Source organism: Tursiops truncatus, chromosome 9, assembly GCF_011762595.2.
Source record: "Tursiops truncatus isolate mTurTru1 chromosome 9, mTurTru1.mat.Y, whole genome shotgun sequence".
NCBI lineage: Eukaryota > Metazoa > Chordata > Mammalia > Artiodactyla > Delphinidae > Tursiops > Tursiops truncatus.
The window spans coordinates 86,834,067-86,851,637 of NC_047042.1; the positions used below are offsets into that span (position 1 = coordinate 86,834,067).

The 17,571-nt window shown below is 39.2% G+C and overlaps 1 protein-coding gene across 1 annotated transcript in view; it reads left to right on the forward strand.

Annotated features, from left to right (window-relative positions):
• LOC101338287 (leucine-rich repeat and guanylate kinase domain-containing protein) overlaps positions 1–17,571 on the forward strand; it is a 126,573-nt gene that overhangs the window by 91,880 nt on the left and 17,122 nt on the right. The window contains 1 exon segment of the mRNA XM_033863285.2: positions 9,878–10,017. Coding sequence (XP_033719176.1) covers positions 9,878–10,017 — 140 coding nt within the window.

Consider the following 17,571-nt stretch of genomic DNA (forward strand, 5'->3'; position numbering starts at 1 on the left):
TGCTCATTCCACAGCCAATTTACTCTGGCTGGGGACAGGGCACATTTAGATATACTCATTGGGTTCAATCCTGTGAACCCTAGCATTCACATAAAAGAGAATAACGTAAGCAGAGCAACCAGTTTAATATTTGACTCTTAAGAATTTACAAGATATTTATTGAGTACTTACTATGTATACATGTTAAGCTGGGTTTGGCATCCTGTATTTTAAAAATGTAACTGATGACTACATGCCTGTGTAAACGTGTCTTATCTTAAACAAAGAGCATGTGTCCACAAAAATTGTGTGTATGTTAAGTGTTATTTCAAGTGCAGTAGAGAAAATTGATATTTTTATAATCCAGGATGCAGGACTCTTCTTGTATAATGAAGAGCCTATGTTATACTAATAATTACACTCTGATTTGTCTGGTTTGTCCAAGATGAAATGAATAAGGTGAATTTTTTAACATCTCATAACTTATTTTTCTTAAGTTAGTTCAAGTCCCCCAACAAGCATTGATTGAGTACTTCATATATGCCAGACACTGTGATAGTTTCTACATAGAGTAAGGTGGTGAGGACACTCCAAGGAGCTCTCTCTTCTCAAGGGAGACGGATAGGAAGGTTCATTACATGTGATCAGGGCAGCTGGAGGCCCCACAGCACGCTAGGATAGGGTTAACATCAAATAGAGAAGGAAACTCCCAGAACGCCATAAGAATACTAAGAAAGGCCACTGAATTCAGGCTGGGATGTGAGAACTGGATCAGAAAACACTTCCAAGAGGAAGTCATCCTTTCAGCCAAGTCCTCAAGGTTGCAGAGCAGTCAGCAGACTGATGGAAGGGAAGGGAAGGTCTCAGACGAGGGAACAGCATCTGCCTAAGCGTGGAGGGAAGAGCAGGCGTAGCATCTTCTGGACCGAAGTGTCAGGAGAGCTATAGGCGTACGTAGCTCCAAAGGGCACATTGTGCTGTGCTCGTGAGATTGGAAACTTGATCTTCTGACAATGGGGAGCCATTGAATGGTGAAATTTTTTTTATCTTAGAGGCATCTGTTTCGAGTCAGCGCGTAGAGGATCACTTTAAAGAGGGCAATTTAGATGGCAGCAGGAATGCTGGGAAGCTATTGCATTAGTCCTGACAGGAAGTTAGTAAGGGCCTGAAATAAGGCATTGTGGCAGGAATGGGCAGATTCAAGATATTGGACTGGATGTAGAGGGAGTGCAGACTGTGAAAGAGAGGAGGAAAATCAGGATACCCACCCACCTTTAGGACCTTTGTATGGGGCATTTTAGAGGCACTAGTACCTCACTGAGGTGAAAAACTATAGAAATTTCCTTGGTCTCCTCCTCGGGCAGCTGTTTCTGAGGCTCCTTAAGGCATTTGGGGCTGCATTTTCATTAGGGTTCTCATGCAAAGTGAGACGCCCAATTTCCCATCTTTTGACTTGGAAGAAGTTCTAACGCCCTTCCCCGGGGTCCATGATGGTGTCAGGTTCGTGTTTGTGTTTTGGTCGTATTAACATCTCAGATTCAGTGCAGCTGGACATTTTGTTTGTTGTTCAAGGAAAGGAATAGAAAAGATTACCAACTCCTCCCTTGGTGAGAGGTTTTTAACAGCTATTATTGATTTTTCTCAGTATAAGGGGAACTTCTGCTTTTTAACTGTAGAACATAAATATTTAAAAAATTGTCATTTTCCATCTACATTTACAAACAAAGTTCATATCACTTTCATATGCTATGTTCCTCAGCAAAGGGATCTTTATGGGGAAAAAAAAGAACGTTGTGGACTTTAGTCATTCTATTAGCTAATACAATCTTCAGCTTTTTAAAAGAAGTCTGGCATTTAGTATTCAAATCAACAGAGATGATAATTCCACTGGGTGCAAGAGCCTTCTTCAAATATTTAAAGAGCTAAATCAATTCTTTTCAAACCTCAAAAGATAATTGGACAAAGGGTAATTTGGTAGTAATTTACAGAAGGGGAAGTAAAAATGGCCAAAAAATATGTCAAAAAGTATTTAAGTTTCACTCTCACTTAAGTCAAAACAGAATAGACTTTTTTGGGTACCAGAGTGGCAAAGATGGAAAACAAATGCCTGTTCTCGGTGAGGCTGAGGGTCAATGCACTTTCTCTATCATCATTGGGAAGCTAAATGGGCACAACTTTTCTGGGGACAGCTTTACAGTACCTGTCAAAGCCTCCAAATATTGCATGTCTTTAACCTAGCAATTCCAATCCAAGAATTATAAGGAAATATGGTATGTACAAGGGTGTTCATATTAATGTCTTTGTAATAAAACCTGGAAATAATTAAGCCAGCTAATGGGATTTCAGAAATAAGTTATGGGCCAAAAGTTCTGGTTCAGCTGTATGTTGCCCTTATAATCATGTTGTAGAATTTTGGAAGAGGAACATATTTGTTACTTATTAAGAAGAAAGCAGGTTAAGGAGGTACAGCTAGTATGGTTCCAGTTGTCAGCTCTGGGTTGTTAGATTATGGGTAATTTTTATTTTCTCTTTTATGCTTTTTAGTATTTTGTAAATTTTCTACAACAAGCCTGTGTGTATTCAGAAAAAGTTATATAGAAGTAAATTCCCACATATGAAAAGCTGTCCTGTGAAAGCAGCACCCTAATATTCTATTTTGATTTGGCTTAATGGGAACTTTCTAGGAGTCAGAGTCATGTACAGAGGAGCAGACAGGCTCTCCCCATAACTTAGATGCTCTGTGATGGGAATCTCACAGAAAGTCTCCTTAGGTTGGGTGATTAGTCGGACTGGCTGAAATTTAAGGTTCCTTTTATAATCTGTGATCTGTTCACTACAACTAGCTCTACTGGCTGGCTCTGAAGAACCCGGAAGCCTATTTTATTAAATAGAGAGCCTAGTACTAGAAAATTGCAGAGTTAGTACTCATTAGATCAGTGGCTTTCAAACTTTCTAGTCCAAAACCGGTAACTAGGGGTACAGCTCATAATATCATAACCTACACACAGACCTACACACATGGAAACAAAGGTATAATGAAATACCTTCACTGTGGTGATAAACTCTGATACCTTCTATTCTATTCAATCTTAATTCTTTAACACACTGGTCATGACCTATTAAACTGATTTCACAATTTAGTCTGCAGCCTGCAGTTTTTGAAAAACCCTGTACTGAGTGCTCTGGAGGTTTGCTATGGTTCTGTTCTTAGAAGCCTACTGACCAGGTACTACCCTGCTCAGGTTGCCTTCAAGTGAGGTGGGATGGATTGGCGTGATTTATACTGAATTATTTTCTGTGACAGCGGAAGGATTCAGTGTATTAGCAGTTATGCTCTTTGTCAGTGTTAGGACTCTGGATAAGGTATATTGAAAATTTTTATGCATAGTATAAAGTTCTTATGTAAAGCTAAAAAAACCAGTCTTGATCGATAGTGTTTTAACCACTAAGTCCTTAGCTGGTTCCCTTTCCTTTTGTTTCACGACAACACTGAAAATCACCTCGTTACTATAAAGGTTCCTCCAAATCACAGTCTGTCCATAAATGAATTTAAAGACATCATTCTAGAAATCACATTTCTTTATTGACAGGCATTCAGAAAAGAAAATAAGAAGAGACTGTTTCTTTGTGTTGATGATAAATAATGTTAGACCACCAAATCGTTCATCTCAAAGGTGATGATGAGAGAGCAGTCCTGATTAGCAAAAGCTGGAGACATTTTTTAAAAAGTTTGTAACCTTAGAAATTCATGATTTCAGATAACACTGAGTCAAAATTTTCATTGGAAATTCCAGTTCCAGTATAATCTAGCTGTGTGACCTTGAGCAGTTTACAAAAGTCTCATGTAATATAAAATGGAGATAATAAAGTACCTGCCTCAAGATTATTGTGAGGATTAAATGAGTTAATATATTGAAAAACACCCAGAACAATGTCTGGCACATAGTAAGTACTTATATGAGTGTTTGTTAGCATTAACATGTAAGCAGTAAAAAAAAAAATTTTTAAATAGCATTTTATCCTTTTTTTTTTTAAGATTTTTGTTTGTTGTTGATGTAGACCATCTTCAAAGTCTTTATTGAATTTGTTACAACATTGCTTCTGCTTTATGTCTTGGTTCCTTGGCCACGAGGCATGTGGGATCTCAGCTCCCTGACCAGGAATCGAACCCGCACACCCCCCTGCATTGGAAGGCGAAGTCCTAACCATTGGACTGCCAGGGAAGTCCCAGTAGCATTTTATCCTTAATTGGAAAGGACTGGTGGAAATATTTGGCAAATGATGCGGTCTTCTCTGAAAATCCTTTAAAATTTTTGACAACCTTAATTGAATAAAGGGCCTTAAACAGAATCAGGATTATATTGGAAAGAAATTGCAGTTCAGGAAAATGTTACTGAGATCAAGAGATTCTTTAACGCACATTCACAGGTAGCATTGCAGCCTGGAGAACTGAGTGAGGAGACATCAGTTCCGAGGTTATTATGAAATTGACATGTGATACACATGGAAGAGACTTGTAATAGCGCCTAGAACGTAGCATGCTCAGTAAATGTTATCTATTATTTTTATTGTTATTATGTCATTGATAATATCAAAGGCATTTACATTCTGTGTTTCGTCTAGGTTAGATGGTAAATGGCATCAAGTTACTTGACTCAGGAATAAACTACCAGATAGCTGGCATTTTGTTTTCTCTTTGTGGTAGGTTGAAACAGAGACTGGCTTCTACATGGTACCGGATCTAAAGACCCTTGGTTTCCAAGGACAAAGATAGCAAAAGGAAGCAAGACAAAAGATGTCTTTGCTTGAGAAGTGACCAATGAAACAACATCTTTGAAAATGTTGTTCTTGAAGGATGAGCTCTTGCAAACGAAAACTACACTTAGCAGAGGTGGGGTGTAGGGTTGGGTGGAAGTCACATCGGAAATTTAGTTATCAAACGTACTGCTCAAAGGAGAGGAAGCCTTTAGTTTGTGTTCCAGCTCCCTGAATGTTTCTGTCCTATTTTCTGTCAGCCATAGCTACCCTTTCCTTCTCTCCTTATCCCAAATTCTGTACACGTCCAAATCTTATGCATCAAGTTTCCACTCTTGAAGTTTATCTGTCCTACATCCTCTCTCCTTCAAAGTGTCAGTTAACTACTTCATGATAAACTCATTCATTTAAAAGAAACCCTGAAATTCATGGTACTATTGTTTTATGTTTTATTTAGGACATCCTCTATACAGTGTCCAAATATTTAACCCATTAGTTCAGCTCTACTGAAGACATTTCAAAGTATGAAGTTCAATGGAAAAAAGCATTCTTTTTGTACCTCATTCTTTCAGTGTGAGAAGGCCCGTTCACATGCTTCCTTTGTCCTGATGTAGAATCTGTTCTCTGTTTAAATAGCTGATTATTCCTTTGATTGGACACTCAAGAATATAGCACTTTACTGTTAGAATAGTTTAGTATGTGCATTCATTTTATCATGTATAGCATGAACATTATTACTATATGATAGCTTTCTACTATAACAGCTTATTTTGCTATGGAAAATTTTTATGGATATTATGTGAAATGATTATTTTTCTAGTTGCTATTATTCCTTTCTCAGAAACACAGATAGTCAAGACTTATAAGATTTAATTCTGTCCTGGAAAAAATGGCTTCTTTTGGCACCTTCAGTTTTGTGATAATACTTTCTAATGAACTGAGCATTTCCCTTAACCGTGAATTATGCAACTATCCTATCAAAAATAAATAAATATTTTAAATTGTGTAGCAGATTATTATGCTTTAATTTGCTTTTGGTCCTTTTTATGGTTACATATTTCAGCATTGAGACTTTTACAGGGATTTTTATAGCTATTTACATTTTACATATGTATATGTATTTAATCATGGTAGTGTAAATTACTCTTGCTAATTTAAAAAACCTCACTACTACCAGAATAAACATGTTTTTTAAGCCCCATTTGAGTGGGAAAAACTGAATGATTCTGGCTATCTGAGAACTTTTGTATGAAAATTAAAGCCTACTTCCAAGTCATACATTTCCAAGTGTTTTCAAAGAGAGACAAACACTGGTGCTGATTTTTTTTTTTTTGGCAAAGTTTTATTTAAATATTAATTTGGTCTCATGTTTTTAGACAGGAGATTGACTTAGTTGTTTTGCTATACAAGTAACCTTACTGCTGTAGAAAAATTGGTTATCAAAATAGGGATTTTTGTTTTTCAAAATATACACAATCTGACCCCCAAATTCTAATTTTATTACTCGTTATTGAAATGGCTGTGTGCCTATAATATCAGATCATCAGCATCTTTTATTTTCTCCTTTCTTTTTTGCAGTAAAGGGCCCTATATAGTCTGTGTCATAATGTGTTATGAAATATACACAGATGTTTTATCTTAGGTGCATGGCTTCTACTGCATTTGTTATTTTGGTTGGATTCTGTGGTTATTCTCTTAAAATGTTTTATACGAATATTATTTTAATTCACTTGACTGCAGAGAGAGATAATTCTAAACAAAAGGTCTAAGTTATTTTGAATTAATTTGAGATGTAGTTCTGGTTGTTCCAGATATTTCATTTATATTTTCTTACATTCGGTAATGATACCAATCCATAAAATAGCTTGAAGATCTGTCATGCATCATTACATTCACTTAGGCTTCATTGTAGGTGTTTAAGTAAATGTAACCAGCTTATATACTGAAGAACTTGGTCATTTTTGCGGACTGTACAGTAACTTATATACATAATTTAATGTTGCCTCAAGGTTGACTTTTAGATACTTTGAATAAGATCACTTTAAGAAACTTGGTTTCAGGGTATTATAACACTGGTAACGGGGTTGTTTTTTTTAATTGAGAAGTAAGATCTCTTGTTCATTAATGTATTAAGACATTTGAAACTATATTAAGAACTGTATGAAACTCTTTATTATAGGAGTCCGAGTCCCTAAAGTGGCAGCATTACAATGTAGTTTAATAGTAATCTAAACACATTATTTTTACCCAAATTGTTTTGTTGCTGAGAAACCATTAAGACATTAAACTGTTGAATTACAGCTGCGTTGTATCATCAGATAGAACTTGGTTTGTTTACATCATAGTACAATTGGCTTACGTCTGAGAAAGCTGGAAGAAGGAACCCTGACACAAATATATACTATATTTTAAATAAGCTTTTATACATAGAGAGGGTCATTTCTATGGAAATTATATAAATATAGCTTCTATTTCTTTAAATTTCATCTTTTTTTTTCAGATTCATCTGGTCTTTTTCACAATGCTCTGTTCTTAGAGTCCCATCAAGAGGACAAGTGTTTTGGTTTTGTTTATTTGTTTGTTTTTTAATGAGCATAAGATTCAGCCCTTCCGTCTCGTTTTCGGTTGTTAGTTTGCCTTGTTTCAGCCATGCTGAATTCTTTACTGTAATTCAGTTGTGTTAAGCATGCTTCTGGGTCTTTATACAAAGCCACTCTCTCTGCCTGATATGCTTTTGCCCCAGATATTTGAATGCCTTCCTTCTTTATGACTTCCGATCACTGTGCAGATGTCACCATCTTAGGGAGGACTTCCTTTGGCCATCATGCTGTCTCTCACTGTCTCCTTATCTGCCTGCCTGGTCCTTCATCGCACTTATCACTACTACCTGACATTATCTGGTGTTATTGTCTGTCTTCAACATTAGAATGTAAGTCCCACAGGTCAAGGACATTTTATTTACTGCTCTATCCCAACACCCAGAGCGCTGTCTGGCACATAGTAGGTGCTCAACCGATACGGGTTGAATGGCTTTTCCATTATGAAGATTTAGCAGGTGTGTTTCCACATAATAATCGTGTCCTATTACCTGTGATTGTTATGAACATAGTTACTTCAATGTTCTTTCCAGAATGCTCTATCACCTGGAATTTCTTGGCTGTGGATTTGCCCATTTGTTGCATCTTCTGAGTCTCTCCCCCTCTCTCAAGACTGGTGCTGGGTTGTGGAGCTTTAGGCTTCCCTACCATGGTTCAATACTTTTACTTGTCTGCAACACCTTTTACCTACTTTTTTTTTTTCTAATTTATTTGTTTATGCTGTGCTGGGTCTTCGTTGCTGCACACAGGCTTTCTCTAGTTACGGCAAGTGGGGGCTACTCTTCGTTGAGGTGCACGGGCTTCTCACTGCGGTGGCTTCTCTTGTTGCGGAGCACAGGCTCTAGGTGTGCGGGCTTTGGTAGTTGCAGCACACGGGCTCAGTAGTTGCGGTACATGGGCCCTAAAGCATGCGGGCTTCAGTAGTTGCGGTGTATGGGTTCAGTAATTGTGGTGTGCAGGCTCTAGAGTGTGTAGACTTCAGTAGTCGTGGTACGCAGGCTCAGTAGTTGTGGCATGCAGGCTCTAGAGCATGCGGGCTTCAGTAGTTGTGGTTCATGGGCTTAGTTGCTTCGCAGCATGTGGGATCTTCCTGAGCCAGGGATTGAACCCATGTCCCCTGCAATGGCAGGTGGATTCTTACCCACTGGACCACCAGGGAAGTCCAGCTTGTACCTTCTTTTTTTTTTTTTTTTTTTTTTGCAGTACGCAGGCCTCTCACTGTTGCGGCCTCTCCTGTTGTGGAGCACAGGCTCCGGACGTGCAGGTTCAGCGGCCATGGCTCACGGGAGCCGCTCCGCGGCATGTGGGATCTTCCCGGACCGGGGCACGAACCCATGTCCCCTGCATCAGCAGGCGGACCCTCAACCACTGCTCCACCAGGGAAGCCCTGTACCTTCTTTTTATCAGCTAGGGATTGCCACACAATTTGGTAGGAGTTCAATTTCAGATTCCATACCAGCACACAGCCCAGGAGTAGAGGTCTGATTTCCCACGGGTGTCTCCACCCTCAGTCCAGGTGAGACTGTGCCCAGGCTAAGTCCTGAGGTCTGTGGGCTGAGATTTCCAGACACTCCCTTTCCCACTTCTCGCCTAATAGAGAGCCCAGGTCTCGTACATTAAGCACACAGGGACTGGCCTTGCCTCTCAGTCCAGAAACCTCAGCCCCTGAGGCACTCTCTGACCTCTTGACATCAATTTCCACTCCTCTGACTTGGAATCTTCACTTCACTTCCAGCACCTGGAAATTTTTCTTGCTTGGTTTCAGTTTTGCTATGTGATAAAAACAAATTTCTGTTATATGTTATCCACTATTTATTTTGCCTTGGGTGGGGCTAGCTTCCCACATCTGCTCAGTCAGCCGTATTGGCTAGTGTAGGTGTGGAGACTATTTATTTTGGCATTTTTGTAGCAATACTGTAAGTGTTGATGTTCCTAATAAATCCAAATGTATGTACACCTGGGCCCGCTATACGTGAGCAGTGATAGAAATTTAGATTCTTTATATTCTAGGCCTCTGGACATTCTGATGTTTTGTAGGGAACATTAGACAGTATTTATGTGTAAATTCTGTTAAATACTGACCTCATCATCCACTCCATTCTTTTAAAAAGGTTTTTCTTAGTGTTGCATGATGATGATGATGATGATGATGATGATTTTAGCCTTTTAGGACAATTTTGTCAAATGGAAAGTAATTATAAAGGGGACTGTTCACTTAAGTATCTGAAAGCCATTGTTTTTGTTAAGTTTTACTTCCTTTAATTCCATTCATAAGTCTGTATTATTTGAACACTAAGGGTACTCCCAGGACATGTCTACTAGGTGCTGCAGGCTGACTTTATAATTTTCAATAATAATTATTATTGTTATCGTGTTCTGAGACATAAATTTTTAGTTATCTTACTTTCAAGTTGAAATGCACAGACTTTAAGTATACACTTTATTGTGTTTGGGCAAATCCACGTATAAAACATTCTCTTACTTCAGAAAGTTGCTTTATCCAATTTTATGCCTTTTATTTTCAACTTTACTTTTTTCCCTAGCAGATATTAAGAAACCTCAGCTGAAACCTGAAAAGACTTCGAAGAAGTTTAGAGCTTCGAGTGAATTTGAGTCCCTGGATTTTGCAGACAGAAACTACTTTGTGAAATTATGGGCCAAACTTTCAGGCAAAAACATACCAGCGGTAAGAAGGGATAGAGGGGTGAGGGAAGCTGGAACTGAGCATTACAAAAGTCAGACAAAAAGGGCATTGGATATTTCAAGACTAATAAGTTTCACCAAAACTGTCCTCTGACTGGTGTCAGCTGAAGACAAGTTTTTTCCCCCTCTTTCTACACCTCTAAGAATAGGCATGGGTTCTAAAAACAGAATATACAGTGTAGATTTTTTTGAGTACCTTTCCCCCAGTCTCCCAGTGGAAGTTCTGATGCTCAGTTCTCCTATTTAACAAGCATAGACAAGAACTACATAGAATTAATACTGTAGAATATGTATTTCAAGGGAAAACTTGCTTTACTGTTGGGATATAATGTTGCGTATTCTTGTGCTGAGCCTTCAAAGTGAGTCCACTCAAAGAGTCCATGTCTTATAACCTTGCAGTACTTAGACCCATCCTATGACTTAAAAGATCCCGTTCTTTGAGAACTCAGAGAAGTCAGGATATGTGGAAGCTGGCCCTACCTTCATATTAGGTCATGCTCTTTTCTGTTTGTGATGGTTTTTCTGTGATGGTCTGGGAACACAGAGACCTAGATCGTTGCCATTGCCTCAGAAGGGACAGAACTTCTGATTTGGTTGTCAGCTCCTTGGTCGTGTTTCCCTAAGCCTTGCCTGTTCTAAGCAAATAATCCCATTGTCTTCTAAAGTCAGAACCATGGGCAGTGGTCACAAGAATCAGACTGGTTACTTCAGATGAAAAGTCTAGGGCTGTGGTGTACATGGGCATAGCTATACATTCTGCTCTGATTAAGTCATAAGAATGGGATGTTTGAAGTACAAGGAACAGATACCCGTTAAAGTCAGCTTAAGTAAGAGGTAGTTCCATTATTAAAAAATATATGATGAGTGGATTCACAGTGCATCGGGAGCAGGGATGAAGTACAGATCTCACAGGAACCAGAAATAGGGTTGGAAAGTGCGTCCCAAAGGCATCAAGTTCCTCTCATCTCTGCTTCTGTTTTTCCCGTGCTCTGTTGTCCTCTCTCTCCTGGCTGGCCTCCTCCACTCACTCAGCTTCCCTCCCACATAATTTGAACTCATTTGCACACGTGCCAGCCCTGACTCACCATGGCTCTCTGCCTGTGGCTCTATGCCCACAATTCCTGGCCACTTCTCTCCGTATCTTTAATTCATACTGTGGAAAGCAAAGCAATCTAATTGGCACAGCTGGACTTTTTAGCCATACCACACAGATCAAATTAAACTGCTTGTCCTGTCACCAGTGTCAGGGCAAAAGGCAGGGCCACTTGATACACATTCTGGCCTCTTAGAAGCAGCAGGGGATGGGTGCACTCTAAACATCTAAAAATAATATAAATTTGTATCCTGATACTGGAGTACAGGAAATGCCCTATTTATTTATCCAAAATAAGTTAACTCTGGAATTGTTCCCACCTACCAGGATCTGTGGGAAATCAAATATCAGTCATTAGGAGTGGGGATCACTCCCATTCTTTGGATTAAGTTCAAGAATCCTGAGGTTTATGTCATGCTAGAAACTTAGGGAAGGGCCTCTGGTCTCCAGACTATCATGGTTACCATGGAGATGTTCCTTGTCTGAAACCCGGAGTTCCATTCTGAGCCAGGGGCTCTGGTATTCTCCAGATCCTCTCCTGCTTGTATGTTCACCCAGTGCCGACCCCCAAGGTCTCACCACACCCTGGGAGCGCACTCGACATGAGGAGCCCGTCAGCCTCTGTCCTTGCAGTCCTGGGAAACCCAGCTCTTTTCAAGTCAGTCTACCACTTTCTCTCTGCACCTGCTGTCCTGTACAGCTTCATGCTTCTTGGAGCTTAGACTTTCAAATATAAGGTCTTCTTTTAATCTCCCAGGACATGGCATATCCAGACTGTAAAAACTCCAGAGCACACATCCTTAGCCACCTTTATTCTTTAATCACAAGTCTGTGTCTTGACAACCGGAGCCAGCTCACGTCCCAGTTAGACTGTCCTGCCGCACAACATCATTCACACCGATGAGAAACACACCGTTGAGTCACACCCTCTGCCCGTTAGTGGGTATCCATGATTTATTTAAATATGACAAATCTGAATATTACCTGTTAGAAAATTTTCAGGCCTAATTAAAGGTAGCTTTTCTTTTTTTTCTTTTTTTAAGATTTTATTTTTATGTGGACCATGTTTTTTTAAGTATTGAATTTGTTACAATATTGCTTCTGTTTTATGTTTTGGTTTTTTTTGGCTGCGAGGCATGTGGGATCTTAGCTCCCAAACCAGGGATTGAACCCACACCCCCTGCATTGGAAGGTGAAGTCTTAACCACTGGACCGCCAGGGAAGTCCCTAAAGATAGCTTTTCTCTGGTCAAGGGCACTCAGGTACCCAGGAGCAGGAACAGAGGAACAGATGAAAAACACACACAACACGCACACAGTGGGTTTTCAGCTGTAATTCATCTCCGACATCTCAATATAAAACTAATGAACAGTATGGGGGAACTGGAGGGTGGAGGGTATGATAAAAAGGCAATGCGAGAGTAGAGGGGCCACCTTGGTGGCGGGAGGGGAGCAGGTATGTGGACCACGTGTTGTCAAAAATTCTTATGTAATTTTGACATGTCCAGCACCACTCCTTGCCTGTAGTCACCTCCCTGAGAAACTGTTCAGCCCCCATAATCCAGGGCATCTAGAGCCTAGTGTAGAAATCTACTGTGTCCTGTGTTAGAGGGTGGGCAGTTTCTCATCCATGATGGCAACAGCACTCAAACCCCTTGCAGCCTGAGGTTCTGGTAATTTTGCCTGCCAGTACTGGTGGAGGTATAATGGAACAGAGTAGTTTCATAGAAAAGCAAATCAAATCCCCCAAGAACCAACAGATTCACCCCTCAAAAATTAGAACAAAGGTAGTACTTAATTGCCACTGTCATATATATGGGGTGAACTTGCCTAAGATTATTTTTAGTACCTCGTTTTCTTGTAAAGATTATGAATTCAATGCTATTTTGAAATTTTAAGTATTTATCAAATTTTGAGATATTTCGTAAGTTATTAACCTCTTGTCTAGCCATTATAATGCTGCAAAATGAGCAAAACCTTTTTAAGATCATCACCACAGAAGCTTTAATGAGATATTATGATTGTATTGGAGGCCATAAATAGCCTTTATATGTCACTTATAGTTTGGAAAGGGCTTTTGTGTAAATTATCTCATGAACCCCTTATTGCAAGCCTTAGGAGATGTTGTTAACCATTTACTTTCCCAACATAAATCCCTATGTATTTTTGGAACTTTATGGTGGATTGAGGAAAGTAATTGCCACTATCTCTGTCAAAAACCTATATCATAAATCTTCCAAAAAAAGAAAAAGATAGAAATGTTTGTGCTTTTTTGGGGTCTTAACTGTAGATTTAATATGTTCATATTTACCTGTAGAAACTGTCAAGAGAGCCATTTGACACTGATGGACTAAATAGGAATTCCCATTGTCAATGCTTTTTTGGTCCTGTTTCTTTCAAAAGCACCCTTTCCACTTATGTTGAACACTGCATTCTTCCTGAAACCTACCCTAAACTTACTGCGTATGTGAGGTCTTTCGGTTTACCCCCTCTATTCTAATATTCTACTCTTTCCTTGTGTGTGGTTTGTCACCACGTGCATGTCAAGGTGTGATTACAAAATAACAGAGCTGGTTTTGTGTGTGTCTTCTGAAAACCAGCCCTATTCCTGGGTAGTCACATGGCCACACGTCATAACTGGTTGGGTAAGTGTATATTTATGTGTGTGTTTGTGTGAAGATTTTTTGCTGTGGAATTATTGTGAGTAGATCTTTGCCTTCTAGGAGAAGCTTTATTTTCAGAACTTCAATTGTATCTGTTTCTCCAACCAGCTCCTCTGATCTCCTTAGGGGACAGCCTTACTCCTGAAGCAGCCCAAGTTACTGAAAGCCAATTTTCTAGAAAAAAAATTGCTGAATGACCAATTCATTCAAAGCCAATTTAGTGAATATATGTGTGTGGCAGATAAGGCCAGTGCAATCAAAAAGCACCCAAAGATATGAAGGTCAGTGAGAAAGTGGACCTGTAATGACAAAATATTGGGCCCTACATCTACTAAGCACTATTTTCTTTCACTACTGTGAGGCAGGTCAGCTCAGGGAGCTTGTCAGAGATAACACAACTTAGCAGTGTCTATTTCGACTCCAAAAGAAAAATGCTTTCTTCTCTTCAGTACATTTTTCAGGGCATGGTGTTCAACACTATATCTATTAGCTGGAATAACACTATAAAGAGATACTTCTCTTATCTGCCACCTAGTTACCAAGTGGTACAGTTCATGTAGGATCAGCAGTCCAAGTGCCTTTTTCAAGATAATGAATTGGTTTCCTGTTATTCTCTGAAGGTGACCAACTAATTTTAAAATATCATTTGTAATCATTATGATTTTGATTTGTGCATATTGAAGGCTATCCACCCACTGCATTTTTTATCCTTATCGAAACTCAAATTATTCTATCTTTGGCCAGCTAGAGCTTCTGCAGGTTGACACCTGTGTCCTTTTAACGTGACCCATTTTACTGGTTGGTATGACGAGATAGTCTATGCTCTTTTGTTCATTACCTGTCCTAGACCTGGAATCAGTCTTTTGTCCAAGAAGTCTTGGTTTCTTCAAGTGGGAGATGGTTGTACAAGAAAACACATCATGGTTGCTAGGAATGCTCATTGCTCTTGGGGTGGCCATTGTTTCTAGGCCTATTCTGTGGATAGATAAAATATTTCATGAGTTCAAGTTAATATTTCCAATTTGGATTCAAGACTTCAGCATTTTTACTTAACTCCTTCTCTGTTACATATTTTTTCTTTTCTCCACGCTGAGAGTCCTGCTTCTCAGAGATAGAGGCGATGATAGAATTATAATATCTTACTAAATTTCTCGTTTGTTTTAACCACATGACACACAGAAGAGTCTCAGAATAACAGTACTAAATACTACCAGCACCCATTATAAAAACTGAAAGCAGTTTATAAAAAAGTGTTTTTACAAATGTTCCTCCCACCATTGTTTGTGATTATGTTATAGCTGTACTATCAGAGCGTGTCCTCATATCCTCTCTCCCTTTTAACTCTCATTTTGTCTTAGTTATCAAATACCTTCATACTTAATACTCATCATTAGACCCCAAGTCAGTGTCTCTCTAGTTGTTTTATTGCCTAAGCTTATTCTCTACTAGATACAGAAAGGGCTGTGGGAAAAATATTTCCTGCATTCTTGCCTGTTGATAACAGTCTGTTACACTTGAATTGTAGTTTTTAGTATCTATCCTGTTTCTTTGTTTTGTTTTGTTTTGTTTTGTTTTACGGTACACGGGCCTCTCGCTGTTGTGGCCTCTCCCATTGCGGAGCACAGGCTCCGGACACGCAGGCTCAGCGGCCATGGCTTATGGGCCTAGCCGCTCTGCGGCATGTGGGATCTTCCTGGACCGGGGCACAAACCCGTGTCCCCTGCATCGGCAGGTGGACTCTCAACCACTTTGCCACCAGGGAAGCCCCTGTTTCTTTGTTTTGGCTTATTTTATCAAGATCTCTTATTGTTGATATGTTGGATCTTTTTTATCTATCTTAAATATTTGTCATTTTCTCTTGAATCTTTTTACCTCTTTCTTCATTTCTTTTTGAGGTTAAAGTTTTTCCTTCATTTTCTATTTCTCTTAAGTCATTATTTGTTGTGTTTATTCACTCCTGTATTTCTTCTAGTTTAGTTTTCATTTCCTAAGCGACTTTTTCCTGTATATTCTAATTCTTTCCTGATTTCCAGCACCTCATTTGTGAGTTTGCAGAAATTGTAATTTATTTGTTCCTTAATGTTTTGTGTCATTTTCTTAATGTCTTTTAGTTTATTTTTAAATAGATTATAGATTTTATCTGTTTCCCCTTCATTGTGTACAGAGATGTTATTCTCCTTTTCCTCTTATTTCTTATAACTTTGCATTGGATTTGACTGGAAATTTTCTCATTTTTATGTGAAATTCATTTTCTCAAACATTTAAAAGGAAGGTGGTTTTTTCAAATAGTATCAAGGTATATGGCAGTTTCCTTCCTGAGATTTCCTGGTTCTGTTCCACTCTCCCGCTTTGGTCTAGATTTCCTCTTTCCTATGTCTCTGTTTGCTCTTTCCCAATTAATTTTTATTCCACCCCCATCAGCTTTTTTTTAGTGTAAAACCCTGTCTTAGAAGGGAGCCCTAGTGGATTAGTTTCAAGAATTCACAGTTGATCCAGCTCCTGCAGAACTTACTGTGGACCCCTTATTCTTACCTACTATTAGAATGGAAACAACCCCTCCTATGTTTCATCCGTGGTTTCCAAATTGTCCTGCTGTGCTTCCTAGTGAACACTTCTTAGCTATCTTGGGGCTCTCCTGTTCTCAGGTCTTTTAGTCACCCTGTTTCTTTCTTTGGCTTCCTCTTACATAGACACTGATACCATGCAGGTGTTGTGGTTATTGTCACCTGTATTGGGGGCTTTGAGGGGAGCTTGTCACCTAGTTTTCTTGTAAATGTTTGATATGTTTTCATTTTGCTATTTAGTTGCTATATCTGTTTTTACATGGAAATTCTGGAAGGTCCAAAAACTATGCTTCCACTACCACTGTCGTCTTCCCAGTCATGATATAATTTAGATCAAGGATCAATATAGGAAAAAAATAAGGGTGGTATAAAGTAAAATCACAATAGAAAATGTATATACTAGTATAGAATGATTGGGGGAAAAATAATAACAAATCAACAGAATAAGACAGTGGATTTAGTTGATATGTAGTACTTTTATAGTAATATGAGACAATTTAGATGTATTTATGGAGCTATTTAAAATAGTTTTTAAGTGTTAAAATGTAAGTAGAGTTTGTTTCTTCCTTTCTTATCCCATTATAAATCCCCTCCCTCCTACCCAGCAGACATTTTCTCCTCATTATGCTTACGCAGAACCACGGAGATGATGGTCAGGGGAACAGTAAAGTGGTCTTGGCAATCAAATATCCACCTGAGAGACTGTGTTCAATGAGTCTGCATGTTAGCTCTCGTGTCATGTGTCTAAGGAACAATTTCACAAGCTTGACCTAGAATTTCTCAACGGCGTGTATAGTTATAGAACAGCATGTGCTATCTTTGGTTTTTTCCTCTTTTCAGTTGCCTTTTGACACCAGATTATAAACCTTTTGAATGCAGAGACTATGTTTTTTTTTTCTTTTCTTTTCTTTTTTTTTTTTGGCTGCATCGGATCTTAGTTGCAGCATGCAGGATTTTTCGTTGCAGTGCACAGGCTTCCCTCTAGTTGTGGCATGTGGGTTTTCTCTCTAGTTGTGGCGTGTAGGCTCCAGAGCATGTAGGCTCTGTAGTTGCGGCACGTGGGCTCTCTTGTTGAGGCGCACAGGCTCAGTAGTTGTGGTATAAGGGCTCTCTCTCTAGCCATGGCCCACGGGCTTAGTTGCCCTGCGGCATGTGGGATCTTAGTTACCTGGCCAGGGATCGAACCCGCGTCCCCTGCATTGGAAGGCAGATTCTGTA